Consider the following 17,443-nt stretch of genomic DNA (forward strand, 5'->3'; position numbering starts at 1 on the left):
TTTAAATTAATTATTGAACTTAATCTGGCCTCCATAACCGTCTGACCTAAACCAAACTGAGATGTTTTGGGATAAGTTGTTTGAAAAATAGTTCCATATGTGTTCCTTCATAGTTTTGTGTGTTTAATATTAATCTACAATGTAGAATATAATTTTAACCATTGAATTTTAACCATTGAATGTGTCCAGACTGTTGACTGGTACTGTGTGTCAGTATGTGTCCAGGCCTGCACTCATCTTCAAAACCTGCTGCTCAGCAAACACCAAGTGAACTCTTCAGACAGAACAAGAACAACATGAGTTCAGGTTTCCCTAGTGGGGAACACGTGTTTCTATGGCCAGTGTGAGTACGACTGTTCATCAGAGCACCCAGAACAGAAAACAGCCCCACAGTGGCTACCATCTTTGATTTGCCCAGCTGCATTCAAAGACTCTGCGTTGGCCAGAATATCAGTGCAGTTGTGTGTTTTTTTCATTTCAGCTGTACTTGTATATGTTGTTGGTTAGTTTAATCTAATACAAAGCATCATATTTTAGGACCTCTACATATGTTTTGCATATTATTTAATAAAGCTGTGAGTAAAAAGTACACTCTGTAGAAGTGGTAGAAGTATAAAGTGGCATGAAAAGAAAACACTAAAGTACAAGTAGCTCAAATTGACACGAATGAACATCCTGTTTGAGGAAGTCTTTTGCTGAAGAAAACTTCACTCAGTTCCAGATTGAAGGAAACAACTTTTACATGAGCTTCAGAAGACAGCAGACGGTTATGATGAGCATTTTTTTTTTCATGCAGTGTGCACATACAGGTTGCGTCAGTACTTATCTGACCTCTATTCTTTTCACTCACAGGGACAATTTGTCTCAGCACAGAGCTTAATGTCATTCAGTATTCAGCAAAGCAGGGACTTAGTCAGAAAACCGTGAAAAAGACAACATTAGGATAAAATAAGAAACTTAGGTTATACATTTCCTTCTATCAGTACTTAGTTACACACCGCCGGTGCAGATAGAGAATGAAAGCGAGCATAGGACTGAACGAGTATAAGAACAGGGTGTCTTGTCACTTAATACTCTGGCATCCAGAGCACAATAACTGCTTTGCAGCTGCCAGTTTGTCGGTGTTAGAAATACCAAAACATGCTGATGAAATTGCTTCAACATTTTCACATAAAATACACTTTTGCATAGAAATGTTGCATATATATACATAACATTTTATTCCACAGGATGCACTGATAGCTATTCAGTCAAAGAGAAAAGATGCACACACAAAAAAAAAAGATTCAGGATTCAGTCACCCTGCAGTGGATGCTGCCCCCTGTTGCCACTGACCGGAAGTGAAAGTACATGGATCGGTTTCATTTTCCAAACGTCACCAGAAAACAGGAAAGGAAGAATTTGCAATGCAATGAGTCCCGCCTATTCTTAAATCTGCTCTATTGTGATTTCTGACCCACTTTCATTTCCTAAACTTTTAGTGCGCTCTTGGAGCATTTTCACTCGGTGTGGTCTGCAGAGAAGCGGGGTGAGCTCAGCTGTGCAGCGATGGACCCGGTGGATTTCCTGGAGCCTGAGGTGCTGCTGCAGTTTTTCCACTGTCATAAAACAGAAATGTCCTGCATGGAGAACCCGCTCACCTTCCTCAGGCAGCTCAGGGATCACAACCTGATCCCGGAGAACAGATACAAGGTGAGGCGCTGACGTGGAAACGTTTTGCGTTTGTGGCGCACGGGCACCTCCTCACATGGCGCCCTGTTTGGATTAAAATTGCGCGCGGGAACTGCATGACGAGTCATCCTCCCTAGAGATTTCATAATAGGCCAAATGTTCAGTGTCTGCAAAGTTTTACATGTATCCTCTAAGCTGCTGTAGAATAGTTTAACCATAAATGAGAAACAATGAACAGGGAAACTATTTAACAGCCCTGGGACACAGTTGTTTATGAACTGCACCATAAGCACTACAGTATTGAAGTTAAAGTTACATAAAAGTCCACTTAAAAGTAGATTTTAACTCAGAGCTCCTTCATTTTTATAATTAAAGGGATAGTTCAGATTTTTTCTAGTGGGGTTTTGTGGGGCACCAGACTGCCATCGGCACACCACGGGTTTGCAGGATGGCAGGACACAGGCGCTGCTCTGTTGTCCACAGGATCAGCAGAAAAACATCAAGTCTGGGCTTTATTTTAGAATATTTCAGTAGCCCCTTTTCCACCAACATTCCCAGGAACTTTTATTACCAGGAATTTATTTACCTGGGTTAAAATAATACCTGGTAATCTGTGTGGTTTGCGTTTCCACCGCACCTCCAAGTTCCAGAACATATATTCAAATCAGGCTGATGATGTTTGAGGGGAGCGACTGTTGTGGTCCTTCAGCTTCTCATAATCTTTATTTAAGTTTCTTCAACTTTTCACAAAGTCTGCCTGGACCTCGTCGTCCGTCCACGTCTCGTAGCTTCTCTTCCTTTGCTCCATTTTCCAAATGATCAAAACACAAACGAAGTGAAGCTCGTAGAAATGACATAAACAAGTTTGCAGCCACTCTGGTTTAAACATGGAGTGTGAACGGAAGTGCGGAACGCTGCAAGTGTGTTTCCACCAATCAGCGTTCTTCCGCACACAGCCCCGCCCCACAAATATTCCGGGTTATCAGAAAAGTACCACCCCCCCACTAGGTACTTTTTTCAGGGAAAGTTCGGGGTTGAGGGAAAATTTTTTCCCCGGGTAATAACGGTGGAAACACGCCAAGGTTTTTCAAAATCGCAGGTATGAATCTGTAAGTGGTTATCCTGTATCAATCAAGTGTAAGTGATTAAGCCAGAAGTGAGCCAGCGTGATGTATTTTTAAAAAAAAAAGACAACCGTCCTTTTACAGATATCATTATTGAGCTGATGGCACGTGATAGATAGATGTCATCCAACCCTACTGTTGTGTGTGTGTGTGTGTGTGTGTGTGTGTGTGTGCAGAGGGTGAGTCGCATGAAGAGTAAAGACAACAAGCAGCAAGGTGTTTATGACATTTTGGACTGGTTGGAGACGGCGCGATCGAAGTACATCGAAGTGTTCTGGAGATGTGCCTTCAATGAGACCATCATGAGCCATTACCCCACCCTGCGACTGCTGCGCAACCGTCTCATGGACGGTTAGTCAGTGTTCTCTTTGCCTGTGATTCATGTTTTTACCCCGACAAATTAATAGAAAAAAAAAGAAAAGAACAGCACAACACAAACTGAAACATGCATATATACAGTCTTCACTTTTCACAGTGTCTCAGATTCCAAAAACTCCATTTGCAAGGTGTTTATTGGATAAACGGTTGAAATACTTTGCTACTGACAAAAAGTAAAACTGCCAAAAGATGGATAAATGATCAATTCAAAATGTTACAGGGAGCCAGTGCAGGGCAGCTAAAACTGGACTAACTAAAGATCTAAGATATAATGGATCTAATGGACCAGTCCCACTTGACCTCTTGACAGTGATTTTATACTACCTTCCACATATCTTTAGCTAGCAACTGAACACAGAAAAAAATTAAAGCTATTACCTTCCTCTTTTTAGTAAATGTTTGATTTTGAAATGCCTAATAGCCAACAAACTTTTGTTACAAGAAAAGGCACATGCAAAATACAACTTTTTTTTTTTTACACAAAGTGGCCAGATAGACGTAAGCATGACATCACACAAAATGTATAATATCAATATGATGAAACAGCACCAACTTGTGGGACGACCAACCCCGTTCTCCCCTATTTACAATACCCATCATTTAATTGCAGGGTCTTACCTTGTTGACGTGCAACTGCCTGAGAGGTTGGAAGAGACGGATGAGGGGAAAAGGAAGGAGCTTTCAGTGGAGGAGGAGGAGGAGGAGGGAGAGGAGAAGCAAGCAAACTCTGTGAAAAAGAAGAGAAAACGGAAAAGTAGGAGCTCGTGCGATGATGATGAGGAGGAGCAGGCCGGTCCATCGTCTCAGTTGACTCCAGCTCAAAGGAAAAGGTCAAAGAAAATACCCCTGTGTAAGTCACCTCCTTTAGTCGCCACCATCGGCTGTATAAAAGAAGCACATGCAGCTTGTGATGTGAAGCCAGTGCAGAAGTGCTTGAAACCTGCACTCCATTGGCTCCAAAAAGGAGTCCAATTGCATGAAAGTCTATGAGAAAAAGACCCTACTTCTCATTTGATTTATTCCCTCAGTAAACACTTTCCCAATGAGTTTCTGGTCTCAATAGCTCCTTCTAAGTCTTCTTCAATACAGCATGATGTTCATTTTTGTAAGTGATGGTCCCATTTAGAGGAAAGTAGACCGTAAAGCAGGGTATGCTTTAGGGCGGGACTACCCTGTGACTAACCAATCAGAGGCGGTCTTCGTGGAATGATTTCTGGCTCCAAAAAAACCAAGATGGCGACGACCATGAAACCAAGATGGCTCTTAAAGCCAAACTTTAGGCTTCAAAAGCAGCAGTCCACAAACCACTGGATGACGTCACGGTGGCTACGTCCACTCCTCATATAGAATCTACGGTTGCCAACACCTTTGTTAACATGACTGAACAAGTCTACATTTTTTAAAACATTTTTTATTTCTCAGATTCTCCTCTGAAGAAAGGACAGAAGAGCAACATTTGGACCTGGCCCATCTACAAGATCCAGCTGCCTGTGACCTGTGCACAACAGGAGGGGACACTGAACAGAGACAGACTGGCCAAAGGTTGGGGTGGCTGAAGTGTCTGTTTAAGAATTACTATTATCATTGTCTGATCTAAAAAGGAAAAATAAGCCCACTGGAAATGGTGAATTAGTACCAGGCTTAGAGATCTCTAATCCGGTTTATTGATATTTGACAAATATATTTGATGATTGACATTAACACCTTCCCAATCCTCAGGGCTGAAATGCATTGTGGTCGGGAAAACGTGGTTTACTCCCGCTGAATTTGAGAGGTTTTCTGGGAAGAAGAACTCTAGGAACTGGAAGCTAAGCATTCGATGTATGGGCACCTCCCTGGGAAAACTCATACAGGTTGGTTGAAAAAGCTTTTTTATTTTGCCACACACACGGGACAAGACTGTGACTCATGAAAACCATTTCTTTTTCTGCGTTTTGAATATCACTGCAGGAAGGTCACCTGAAAGCAGTGCGTTACAAAGGGCGCAAAAAGGTGAGGCCAGAAACTGGTGAAAATGCATAATAAATATAAATAAATAAGTTCAGACTTTTGTAGTGTACCCTCTTCTTTTTAGTGATTTTGAGCCATCTCCTCCCTTTCTTTTCTTCTAGGCCAAGAAAACTCTGTTCACATCTAATCACACAAGCACAGGTATGTTGTATTCTATCTATCTATCTATGATGCAGCCTCTCAATTATATACACTGATGCCCATATAGTTGGAATAATTGTTCAATACCCCCAATTTTGTTAAAGCCTGAATACACAATTTGCAAAGGTTAATTGTGGTTTAAGTTTCACTGTGATATGTTTGGAAGAGTTTGATCAATAAAGTTGAGAAGATATACACTTTATTTATCAAGAATAAATCACATTGTCACAATCATTTCATGAGAAGAGGTAAAAAACATTTTATTCCCACTTTATGGGCAACAGTGTATTAACATAATTATCTTGTTACATTATCTAATGTTGGAGAAAGGATTGATATAAACAAGCAATGGAAAATGGCTCTTCACCTGCTTTTTTTAGTGTCTGAGGGAGGAGAAGAAGAAGAAGAAGAAGAAGAAGAAGAAGAAGAAGAGCAAGAAGAAGTAGATGAAGGTGAAGATGAGGGCTTCGACCAGCTTTCGTCAAGTAGCAAAGACAGTTCCACAGAGGGCACAGGTGCTGCTCTCTGCAAAGTCATAATCAGGGTTAAAATGAATTAAATAAATTCTAACAACAATAAAAATTTTCATAGATCCCCGTATCAGTTATACCGTCAGTATGTGTCCATTACAGGTGATGAAGGAGAGACGGAGGAGCAGCAGACAGAAGCCAGCCATGGCGGCAGCAAGAAGGTGTTCAAAGTTACATGTGGAGACATCGCTGGGACCTTACATGAAAAACGATTTGCATCGGGTAACTATATCTCTCTGGACTGTATATAAAGATGGATGTCTGATTTGTCGCTCTGGTTAACGGTGTGTACCGGCTGAAACCCAGCAGAGTGTATCTCCTCTAAACCTGTATTCACTGCCAGGGACTTCTGGGAAGTGCGTTCGTACTGAGACCAGCTGGATGACCCCAGTGGAGTTCCTGCAGGCCGCGTCATGTCCCGCTGATGCCAACTGGAGGAGAGACATCAAGTGGGATGGGAAACCACTCAGTGTTCTAACAGAGGTAACCGTAAAGTGTGCGTGAGTGCTGATAGCATTTTGAATTATTAACTATGCACAGAGAGAGAGAGAGAGAGAGAGAAATTACACTTTAAAGTTATGATTTGATTCCTGGTTGCTTTGGCAACACTTGATTTGCATTAGCAGCTACTTAATGCAGCTCTGATATGGTTGTTATCAATGAAACGAACTTGCTCTCTCGATTACATGTGCACTAAATCTAGTGTGGGGATGGTGAACTCCACCATTACTAGTGACAGCTACTATACAGACAGATAGATTTTTGTCGTTCAGTCCTGCGAGAACTCATCAAGTCAAAGTCAAGTCAGAGAGTTAAATGTTCAAAAGTTAGACTTTCATTGACACTTTCACCAAATGTACCAAATACGTGCAGAAAGCATAATTCCCAAAAGTGGCAAGATGAAGTTAAAAGACAGAAGAAGACGAATCTTCAATTTGGTTCATGACAGCGGACTGCAAAAGGAAATCTACCACATCTTGGACTTAAATCAGCCTAAACTGACGCTTAAAAAACCAAAATGTGAGGTTATTTAATTCAGCATCGGATTCAGAAACATGTGACTAACGATGCAGTAAAAATGACAGTAACCGTAGCCCGGGAGGATATGAGAGCCTAAAATTAACAATTATTCATTTGTCAATTTGTCTATTTCAGGCAAACATCTTGAATTTCCACTCACTGCTGTGTGCTTGCAGACTGTGCAAACCAAATATTACAGAACTGGTAAGTTTGTTGATTGGCCGGTTTAGAAGCATCTCCTTATTCTACATTAATCATTGTTCTGCATTGACGCTGTGATGGTCGTGGTTACAGCATTTTACATGAAAAACACTGACTGTGGATCTTCTAGCAACAATATGCAACTATTTCGCCTTAAAATATGCTGCTGTGGGTTGCTGTCCTGCCTGGTGTTGATTCAAAGTCTGTTCCACTTGAACTATTTTTGCTCTTGTTAGAATAGTTCAGTATCCTTCGTAGCTCAGAAATGAACAGAATTAAATGTGGCAATCACCTGTAATTACCCACTTGAGCCAATAGAGGCCGTCGTTGCCAAAGCAAATCAAAAGTTCCAAAGTCTTAGTACAAAACCTGTGTCTCACAAAGAGCTACAACACAAGTCTGAGTGAAAACCTTTTTTCTCTCAGATGCAGCGTGTAATTGTATCGTGTATCGTGTGCAAACAAGTTGCTGTCATGTCTGTCTTGGCAGGACAATCAGAGAAATGACGATGAGTGCTGCATCTGTAAAAGTGAAGAAGAAGAGGAGGGAGACTTGGTGGAGTGCGATCAATGTCCTCGTTCCTTCCACCAGAAATGTCACCTGCCTCATATAGAGGACATCATTTTAACGTGAGCTTTGACAACCAAGACACAAAAAAATGATTTTGTTGATTTCTCTTTTATGTGATATTATATGGTCGTCTTGTGTTTTTAGCTATTAGCATCTTGTTGAGGCTGAGAGAGAAAACTGCACTAATCAATGTTTCATATGAACAGTGGATCGTGCCATGTGAGATTTGTTGTTTCTAGTGAAGAAACAGTAAATTATCATCCAACTCTGCAGTGCCCCTCGGCTCTAATGAACAATCTTTTAGCTCATTTCTTCAGTAACTTTCCTGTTTTGGTTCAGTCTCATGAATGTCATTATTAGCTGTTCTCAGAGAAAAGCTCTGATAAATCGATTGTTCACTGATAAACCTGCCAAGCACCAAACTAAAGACAGACACAGTCAACAACTTGCTAGTAAGTCAGTGGTGGAGACCAAAAAAGAGCTCAGAGAGCGTTACATTTTACACAAATATTTACAGAAACATGACCCCAAATGAATGCTGATGCAAATGCCGTTAATCAAGGCTCAACCTCAGATATTTATTCTAGCTGCCTGATTTTTCTCTCTCTTTGCCTATTAATAATGGAGGCAGCAGTAGCAACGCTGAACTCAGAAAGAAGCATCTTTTTCAATTCAACGTTTGTATAACTAACTGAATAAATTACAAACTATTCAAACTGAGTAGTTTCTTTGCTTTTTGAAGACACTTCGAGTTAATAAAATCTCCACCTAAATCATCATGTTACAATAGTCCTGTGTGTATCTGCATTTGCATTAAACCCATATTCAAGATAATAGTTTGACTATATACATATATATGATATATATTCTTGTGTGTGTGTGTGTGTGTGTGTGTGTGTGTGTGTGTGTGTGTGTGTGTGTGAGCAGGGACCATAGGCCATGGATGTGTACGTTCTGTGTATTCACAACCAATCAAGAGTTTTACCGGGACCAGGTGGAAAGGGAAGCAGCCACGTCCCATCAAATATCACAACGCATGCTGGTGAGCTCACCGACTGTCTCTCTGCCTTCAGGTCTGAACATGTTAATGCCCGTGACGTCTTTCTGTCACATTGCCATCGTTCATCCCTCTTTTCTTACTTCAACAGCAATGCCAGTATCTCCTCCTGTCTCTGTGGAGTGCCGATGAGCAACAAACTTTTACGATGAACCCTTGCCTTTATGTAAGTGGTTTCTTTGCTATTCCAGCAGACATGTTTACTGTCCTCCTGTTCCTGAGAAATACTACCAATTATGTGTTTTATATCAATCAAAGGGCACTTTATCATCTGGCTATTTGCTAATGGTAGTCTGCTTTGCACCCACAGTTGAAAGACTACTCCTCTGTGATCAAGACTCCCATGTGGCTGGGAAAGGTAATAGACAAACTCCAGGAGCAACTCTACAAGACTGTCGGGGAGTTTGAGTCCGACATCCAGCTCATTTTCACCAACTGTGCTTCGTACAACCGGGTAAGAAATGGCGTCATTAACCTCCAGATGTCACGCAGGGTGGTTTAACTAAAGGATTTCAAACGATTTTTTTTGTTTTATTACTATACATACTATCCTGACGAAGATTGTTCTTGTTCTTTTACAGGGCAATGCTGAATTCCTCACCCTGGGCAACAGACTGAAGGAGCTGTTTGATGAGGAGTTTAAGAATGTGTTCAACATCTGTGAATAAACAGACTGTGAACAATGTCGATTAGCTAACGGGTAAAGGTTATATATAAAGGTTATAAGAACATGAATGCTGAGGATTACAGCCTTGTGATATATTTGCATATGAAATACAGCTATATCCCAAATAGATAATTTCTCTGTTGCAAGTTAGAAAATGGAAAAAAAAAAAATAAAAATCTCCTCATCCTCTTCTCTGCTTGAGGCCACATTAGGAGATACCAGCATAACACGTCCAGATTTCAGATCGGACTGCTGGCAGACGAGTTGCACTGTGGGTAGTGTAGACACCACATTTTGAGAAGAATGTGTGGAATAAAGGAAACGATAATTCTCTCCAGTCGATTTTGTTTACTCATAGAATTACTAAATGTAATGAATTACAAGCCACTTTTTAACTTTGTTTGCGGCTGAGATAATCCAAGTGGTTTTTCTTGAATAAGACTTTTTACAATAGACACAAAGCATTTTATATTAATGATATGATTTTTTTTTTAAAAAAGGATTTTGCTTAATGTTTTTCTGATGTTGCAAATTTTATAAGGTAGATAACATGAATGATAACAATGTATTTGCGACAAGCATGAATATACTGCATTTAAAGTGTGACTCTTTAGTTTTATCTTACTGTCTCTGATGATGTGTTCCTTGTGGATCTTTGTTTTTAAAATACAAAATGTTCAATGACGTGATTGGTTTATTTTGATTTGTCTATAATCCGTAGAAAAGGAGAAGATTGATACTCTACACTTTCATTTTTATTTCTAATAAAATAATGTTTGTTATTCACACAGCAGGAAGACAAACCCACTACTACTACTACTACTACTACTTACACTTATGGTGTCATGTACATATACAGATTGCATGTACAGAGTGGTTCCTGTTGTGTGAGCTCCATGATGGGAGTTAAATCCTGATAGCAGCCTCCTTTATTTTGATCCTTTATTGTTCAGTAAGCCGTCCGTGCGGTCAGCTGACGTCACGGCCACAGTCCGCCAGCAGCAGATCTGTGCTGAGAGCTGCGCAGCCGCTCTGCGCATCCGTCGGCTGAGGTGGACAGCGCAGCCATTTCTCTGCCCCTCGTGAAAAACACGCAGGGGGGGGTAGTTGGGGGTGGCGGCGACTGTCCATTACGCGCACAACTAAGCCGACGCGCGGGAGTCATGACTTCATCAGCGCGTATCGAGGCTGAACTCCCCATCTGCGACTGACATCCGCGATCTCCAAAACTTTCTCCCAATTCAACGCCTGCGCAGACAGAACACCCCCCCTCCTCCTCCTCCTCCTCCTCCTCAATCTCTCCCTCCATTTGGCTCATGTGTGTGTGTTTCTGTGTCAGCCATGGAGGGAGATCAGCGAGAGGGCAGCGGCGGCGACGTCGTAGCGATGCACGTGAAGACCGAAGCGGTGGATGAGAATTCATCTGCGCTGGTTTTGGGCAGCCAGGAGTCGCCTGCGCCCTGCGGAGATACCGCATGCAGGGGAGGAGGAGGAGTGGATCACACTGCAGAGGAGCTGGCTGACACAGAGCTGCAAGCAGCCACCACAACTACTCCTGTTCTGCTGTGTGCGTTGAAAAGATTCCTATTAACATGTCAAGTGACTTTTTTTCCCCCCCTCTATACTGCAAAACTAAAAGAAGAATGTCACATTTGGGTCATTTCCACCTTTAAATTACGGCTATAAATCTGTTGCTCATTCACGATGACATAAATGTGTCTTTTTATCTTTCTCGCCATTAGATCCTGTGAGCACAGAACGCTTCTTCACCACATCAGGGGATGGAAAAACTTACCTGAAGATAGCTCCAGGTGAGCACTCGCAAACACTCCCATCAGCAGAATGAAATAAAACGCACACTCCCTGCACCGTGCACGGAGATTGAAGTCTTTTGTGTAAGAAATTAAGAACTTGCTTAACCTCCCACAGTTTTTAGTGCAATACTATGAATACAAATGGATACAATGCATACAAATAAAGTTCTGTGGCAGTGAAAACTTTATTTAACTAATTAAATCTCAGGCTCTTAGAGGAGAGTTTCTCAACCTTTTCTGACTCATGATTCCGTACTTTAGTATCCAAAATGTTATGTAGTTCATGAATAGATTTTACATTCAAATGATGCTTCCTGTCTATTTCATATTTAAGTCATATTAAAGTCCCTTAAAGTAAACTTGGGGTCAATATGCGACATCAAAGTTAAAAATGATCCATCTGATATTTTGATGTTCAAAAACTCATCAGGATCGCATGGGTTGGGTTGGGTTGTCTGACCAGATTTGACTGACACTCATCAAACAACCCAACAACCATCTGTTGATGACTCTGATCCAGTCGTTGCTAAATCCTGATTGATGCTCGAGAACCGCAAACCAGCAAAAAATGCACAGAGAAAACCTGAAATCTCCTGAAACAACCATGAGCAGAAAAAGGTGTCCCTGTAGGACCCCATCGCTTAACGTAAGAAACGTTTGTTGGCAAAATGCTCTATCAGGGTCTTTAAATCGCCCCATGTCCTCCCCCAGCCTCAGCGATGCCACCTGCTCCTTCAGAGAAGACGCTTCCCTCTGGTTCAGATTTCTCCTCCAAAGCTGTTCTGTGTCTAATCGAGGCCGTCGGGCGCCGCTGGGGCCTGTATGAGACCCGGGAACGTTCGCAGCTCTTCCAGAGCGTCCAGGAGGAGATGGCCTCCAAGGGGCACGTGCTTCCTGTCGAAAAGATCCGCCGCAAATGGAACAACCTCATCGTCACATACAAGAGGGTCAAAGACCGCAGCCGGGAGACGGGACACGCCAAGACGTCCTGGGAGTTCTTCGATGTAAGTCTGATAGTAGAAGTGTTTCTTCCTTGCACTCCGTTTCTCTCAGGGTTTGGATGAAGTACAAAAACATCTTTAAACATCACACAACTCGTATGTTTTATAAAGAATCTTTGGGGATAATTTGGAACTCCAACACTGAACCATGCTGACCTATTATGATTGCTGTGCAAGCACTTGCTTTTTCATTAGATTTGTAAGGAAGGTCATGAGTCAGAATTTACCTCCCACTGCACGACTGTTGCTGCTCCCTGTTCAAGTCACCCAAGTATCATAGACATTAATGAGCATAAATAAATATATGCAGACTGTATTTACAGTTCTTGAAACGTGTGAATATGTCTCTGAGCTTTGCCAGGCATATTTCACCTGAAAGACAAGTATGAAATGACAAATGACAAAAAGTTTTCTAAATCATGCCCTCGAACAGCAATCGTCCAATCATAGCTGAGAAACCAAGATAAGAGGAGGCCTGTCGAGCTGTGGATTTCTCCCTATGTTGGAGCACTGTGCGCAGTGCTGTAGTAAGAGTGATATTTGGCATCCAAGGAGTTTGGAGGGTAGTGTATATTTTCAGCCTTTACATAGTCCCAACTACATCCACTACTGTGCAAAAGTTTTAGGCAGGTGTGGAGAAATGTCACCCCACTTCCTGTGTTTTCATGCATATTTGAGTCACTTGGCCGCGTTTCCACGTCAGAGGTTTGGATTTTTGGCTGTAGTTCTTCCATTAATCTGGCCAGACTTCTCCTGACAGTAGATGGGTGTACTTGGGTCCCACTGGTTTCTGCCAGTTCTGAGCTGATGGCACTGCTGGACATTTTCCAATTTCGAAGGGAAGTAAACATAAAGCGTCTTTCATCTGCTGCATTTTGGCCGACCTCGAACAGCACATCTTGAAACCCCAGTCTGCTTTGAAGTCTTTGCCTGGGAGAGACCTTGCTGATGTAATATAACTACCTTTTATTGCTGTGCTCAGTCTTGTCATGATGATCTGTGACATGAAACTGTCTTCCACAACCTCACCTTGGTAGCAGAGTTTGGCTGTTCCTCACGCAGTTTTAAGCCTCCTACAGCTGTTTCTGGTTCAGTTAGTGACAACCTTCACATGAAATCAATGATCATTGGTACAACTTGTTAATCATACACCTAACTATGATCCTACAAAATTTTTATAAGTGGAGGAGGAAGAAAGAACCTGGGATTTTTCTTCATGTCATGGGTTACAGTGCTATTCAAAGATTTATAGAACTAGGGTGTACGGCGCGTGCTTCTGTGGAAGAAAAATGTATTGTAATTTCAAATGAGTATAGTTGTTTTTTGTTTGCATTTGCATCTGAAGCACTGCTACAGCAGATAGAACTGACTGTTGTGCAATATGGCTCAATACAGAAAGCCCAGCCAGTCAATAGCAGTAAGCAACAGAAGCGTATGGAGCTTATTGTTTGAATGGACTGTTGTATCATGTGAATGGGTGTGTTCTTAGTGCTGACAGGTCAACTGATGATCACCTGATCTGGGTGCCACAAATAACTTGTTTATTTCCTTTTTTCTTTATCTTTGCATCTGTCTTTGCTCGCTCCAGCTGATGGATGCCACACTGTGTGACACTGTTGGCACTCAGATACTCAACAACAAAAGAGGCAAAGGTGGAAACACTGTTTCTGCGCTGCCGGGTTCTTTGGCAAAGATCACTGCAAAGCCACAGCTTCCACAGCCCACCACCATCATCCGCCCTAATGGGGACTTTGCTTCGGAGTCAGGGGGTCAGGGAGCCGTCAGCAGTCAAATCAACAGCACTGCTGCCGTTACCTCAGTGACTACAGCTAACGTTAGCCCAACAGATACTCCAGAGCTCAAGCCCCTGATCGTCCTCAACAGTGACATCGTTACAACCAGTATTCACCCAGCTACCATTGTGCCATCTCCATCTTTCATCTCCTCACCTTGTTTCACAGAGACGGCCTTCTCTTCCCCGTCCCTTGGCTCAAATAGTAACACAGACCTCAACACATCACGCTACGCCGGCCACAAAGCTCCATCATTCTCATCGGGGGTCGTACCCTTTCGCCTGAGCAGCGCGTCACTTGGCAACAATCAGAATCTCCTTGGCCTCTCCACCTCTTTCCCCCCTACCTCCTCCTGTCTCGCGTCTTCTCTTTCCACCTCATTATCTGCCACAACTACGTCAGGAGCAGAAGGACAGAACCAGAAAGGAAACGAGGAGCCAACCAGCGCCACTTTGTTCCAGGAGATCGTGAAGCGTCAGGAGGAGCAGGCCTACCTGGACCGGGTGGCTCGCCGCAGGGTGGAAGCAAGAGAGAAGAGGCGCGAGAGGAGGGAGGTGCGGATGGCAGAGTCCCTTGGCAGGATAGCCACAGCGCTGGAGCTGCTGTCCTCCAAACAGGACACAGTCATTGCCCTCTTGCAGAGACTGGCTGATCGGAAGTGATGGAGGATGAGCAGGGAAAGCGGGGGCGCTATAACCTTTTTCATGCTTTTGAGACCTTCATACTCCTGCCATGTAGTGGCAGTAGAAGATGGTTTTACTTTCTGAACTTAATGTAAATAAACATTACTAAAATCATATGATCTGCTTACTTTTCTAAACTAAGTGAAATGGGGTGGTAATGCGACATGCTTTATATTTTAGTGCATTACAGTTTGCTGCTCTAACATCCAATGAAATCATTCTCTTTGAACCCTCAGTTAATTAGATTTTGTCTGAGTGGTTCAGAGTAAAATGAATGATAATTCCTGATTTCTCCTAATGATCAAAATATGTTAAAATTATTTCACCGTTTTCTCAGGGTGACAAAACTTTAAGGAATCATTATGTTCACTAAACATTTTGTACTAATTTAGTACTAAAAACACCAAAACCTTGGAAGACAGACAACTTCTGAGCCTCATATTAGCTTCAGCTGAGCTCCGTAGTGAATTTTTACACAAAACAATGACTGTGGATTCTGTTCATTATCACATCCATTAAAATGGCAGCAGGAAGGGACAGGAGGAACAAATACAGCAACCGATTTACAATCTTGAAACCCATTGATTATTGTGCGATGATGATTTAGCCTCTGGGGACAAGGGCCAACGTTTTGACTCCGGTGTTGAGAGCAGATGTTGTATATTGGAGCCAAGACCTGCTCTATCATCCGTGTGACTCTGAATTTCTAAATTTAAAAGAGCTAATACTCGTCAGACACTAGCCGATGGGTTCTGAGGTAGCAGCTAATGTGTTCCACTTCTTCTGCTCTCCACATGGACTGTTGCTCAAACATGATTGGTCAATACTACTTGGACTACAAATGTATTTCAAACAGAAACCAGAACGCTCCTGATACCAAAATCTTGTCCCTTCCCTACAGGTTCTGCATTTATGTGCAGATATCTGTTTATACGGATTAATGTATCTACAGTCATGTGGTGTTCAGAAATCGCCTGACAGAAGCTATTCTTCAAGGCTAAAGCTATGGTCCTGTCCTTCCTTGGACACTGACTGTACGACTGTGGATCCCACAAAGGCTTATAATGTACCAAAAAATGGTTCATTTCCACCATTAAGGCACTGTGCTTTTACTTTAAATTATTGTTTCAGGCCCTTGAAACTCTAAAGTTGTGGAAGTTCTTCCTGCCTGCCTCTTGCTAAATCTGCATACATTTTCACTTTCACTTAACAGAAGTGGTATGAATGAAGTTGTGGAGAGGACAGATCTGAACAAAGAAACTTCACCAGGGCCAGTCAGCCTTCCCCTGTTGTTCAGAAACTGCTTTAAAACACCCACATTTTAGTTGGCTTAGCTTGGGTGATAGCATAGTAGCTGGATCTGCTTCTGCCATGATCCCTGATAACATGCCTGGTGCTGAGGGAACGTGAGTATGAAACTGAAATCTTGTACGTATTGAAAGGATTTCACTTTTGTTGTACGTGACAAAACACCACTTTGTTACTTATCACTTATTTTAGTCACATGTTTCACTTTTTAAGACGTTTTTTTAAGCACTACAGGAGTTGACACAAGTTGACAAGAACTTGGCATGGAAATTTTGCTTTCTTAGAGCTTCCTTAAGAGTGTTTTTCCTGACCAGGGTGGAGGAACATCATGACCATAACAGGTTCTCTCTGATGTGTTATCCCTTCTTTTCCATTCATTGCATTTTAACCCGTAGATTTACATGTGGGTCACAGGAACCTAAACTTCTCTCTGTAAGTGTGTCAGCATTCAGCATCGTCCTTTATTAGAATCTGTGGTTTTCCTTCATAATGAGTTTACCCTATCCTCCTACCTACTAGTACCAATCTACTTAGTCATGTCAGCACAACTACAGTAGTAGTTAGATGTTACTTGTTATGAAGTAGACTAACAATGAAATATATAGACAATAGATCCATCCATCCATCCATCCATTTTCTATACCGCTTATCCGTCAGGGTCGCGGGGGAGCTGGAGCCTATCCCGAGAGGCGAACCCTGAATTGGTTGCCAGCCAATCGCAGGGCTAGACAATAGATACATCTAACAATTTTGACATTCTGGTGCATTTAAGGGTTTAAGGGTAAGACTGTCATAACAAACACCTTATTATGGCTCATACACCATCATAACCCGTACATCACATTTAGTGTATTAACCTGCAGAGGAAGGGGACGTGTTTGAATCGGACGAGAGCCACTAAACATTGTGAAAAGGAGGTTGGGACAATTAAGGATGTGCCTGTCGCTGTGATTGACACATCTGGCCTCTTTGAAACAGACTGCGAAAAGGAGGAAATAGTGCGAAAGATCCGGAGGCGCGTGAAACTCCAAGAACCAGGACCTCACACCTTTGAGCTCGTGATCCCTGTGGGAAGGATGACCCAGGAAGACACCAACATGCAGACTGCAGCAAAGTTTGGCCTGAAGGTGTGGGGGGGGGACGATGCTGTTCATCCATGGGGATCGCTTGGAGGGAAAAACGATAAACGATGTCATCACCGAGAGTGATGCCAACCTCCACAACTCCCAACACAGGTGTGGCGGTGGCTTCCACGTCTTCGGCAACATGAACACACAGGACCGGGAACAGGTGACCGCTTCATAAGCAAAGATTCAGACTCTGGTGGCCTTGAACGGAGGGGGCCATTACCACGGTGACCTGGATCCCAAGGAGGAGAGGAAGATCAGGAAAACACAGGAAGATTAAATGATTTAGTTGAGCAAGATTTCTTTCTAATTTAGGATTATTTTTCAGTGTGCAGGGACAGTTTGTGT

General features: G+C 42.4%; 2 protein-coding genes and 1 pseudogene across 3 annotated transcripts; all 3 read left to right on the forward strand.

Annotated features, from left to right (window-relative positions):
- The first annotated feature begins 1,548 nt into the window (after nucleotides 1–1,548).
- On the forward strand, nucleotides 1,549–9,970 carry LOC139216804 (nuclear body protein SP140-like protein). 2 transcript variants are annotated; one of them, XM_070848040.1, is made up of 16 exons: nucleotides 1,549–1,692; nucleotides 2,972–3,146; nucleotides 3,784–4,023; nucleotides 4,596–4,715; nucleotides 4,893–5,026; nucleotides 5,124–5,165; nucleotides 5,285–5,324; nucleotides 5,705–5,839; nucleotides 5,957–6,076; nucleotides 6,198–6,337; nucleotides 7,010–7,078; nucleotides 7,565–7,704; nucleotides 8,573–8,687; nucleotides 8,794–8,868; nucleotides 9,013–9,156; nucleotides 9,284–9,970. In XM_070848040.1, exons 1-16 carry the CDS (start codon nucleotides 1,549–1,551, stop codon nucleotides 9,368–9,370), a joined length of 1,920 nt encoding a protein of 639 aa, XP_070704141.1. In that variant the 3' UTR covers nucleotides 9,371–9,970. The 2 variants fall into 2 exon arrangements, with proteins under 2 accessions (XP_070704141.1, XP_070704142.1); XM_070848041.1 differs by having other exon boundaries at nucleotides 5,705–5,776.
- A 464-nt stretch (nucleotides 9,971–10,434) lies between these two features.
- Nucleotides 10,435–14,774, forward strand: LOC139217150 (uncharacterized). Its single transcript, XM_070848440.1, has 4 exons — nucleotides 10,435–10,936; nucleotides 11,112–11,180; nucleotides 11,895–12,187; nucleotides 13,773–14,774. Exons 1-4 carry the CDS (start codon nucleotides 10,711–10,713, stop codon nucleotides 14,637–14,639), a joined length of 1,455 nt encoding a protein of 484 aa, XP_070704541.1. The 5' UTR covers nucleotides 10,435–10,710; the 3' UTR covers nucleotides 14,640–14,774.
- A 631-nt stretch (nucleotides 14,775–15,405) lies between these two features.
- LOC139216333 (GTPase IMAP family member 7-like) lies at nucleotides 15,406–17,375 on the forward strand (annotated as a pseudogene).
- Nucleotides 17,376–17,443: the final 68 nt, after the last annotated feature.

Source organism: Pempheris klunzingeri, chromosome 17 (genome assembly GCF_042242105.1).
Source record: "Pempheris klunzingeri isolate RE-2024b chromosome 17, fPemKlu1.hap1, whole genome shotgun sequence".
In the NCBI taxonomy this organism is placed as follows: Eukaryota; Metazoa; Chordata; class Actinopteri; order Acropomatiformes; family Pempheridae; genus Pempheris; species Pempheris klunzingeri.

What these genes read in the sequence shown, in the direction of transcription:
- LOC139216804 (XM_070848040.1), top strand. Translation starts at nt 1,549, where the DNA reads ATGGACCCGGTGGATTTCCTGGAGCCTGAGGTGCTGCTGCAGTTTTTC. An exon ending in AACCAAATATTACAGAACTG is followed by an intron (nt 7,079 to 7,564) that starts GTAAGTTTGTTG and finishes CTGTCTTGGCAG; the next exon opens with GACAATCAGAGAAATGACGA. An exon ending in CGATGAACCCTTGCCTTTAT is followed by an intron (nt 8,869 to 9,012) that starts GTAAGTGGTTTC and finishes TTGCACCCACAG; the next exon opens with TTGAAAGACTACTCCTCTGT.
- LOC139217150 (XM_070848440.1), top strand. Translation starts at nt 10,711, where the DNA reads ATGGAGGGAGATCAGCGAGAGGGCAGCGGCGGCGACGTCGTAGCGATG. An exon ending in AACTACTCCTGTTCTGCTGT is followed by an intron (nt 10,937 to 11,111) that starts GTGCGTTGAAAA and finishes TCTCGCCATTAG; the next exon opens with ATCCTGTGAGCACAGAACGC. An exon ending in CGTCCTGGGAGTTCTTCGAT is followed by an intron (nt 12,188 to 13,772) that starts GTAAGTCTGATA and finishes TGCTCGCTCCAG; the next exon opens with CTGATGGATGCCACACTGTG.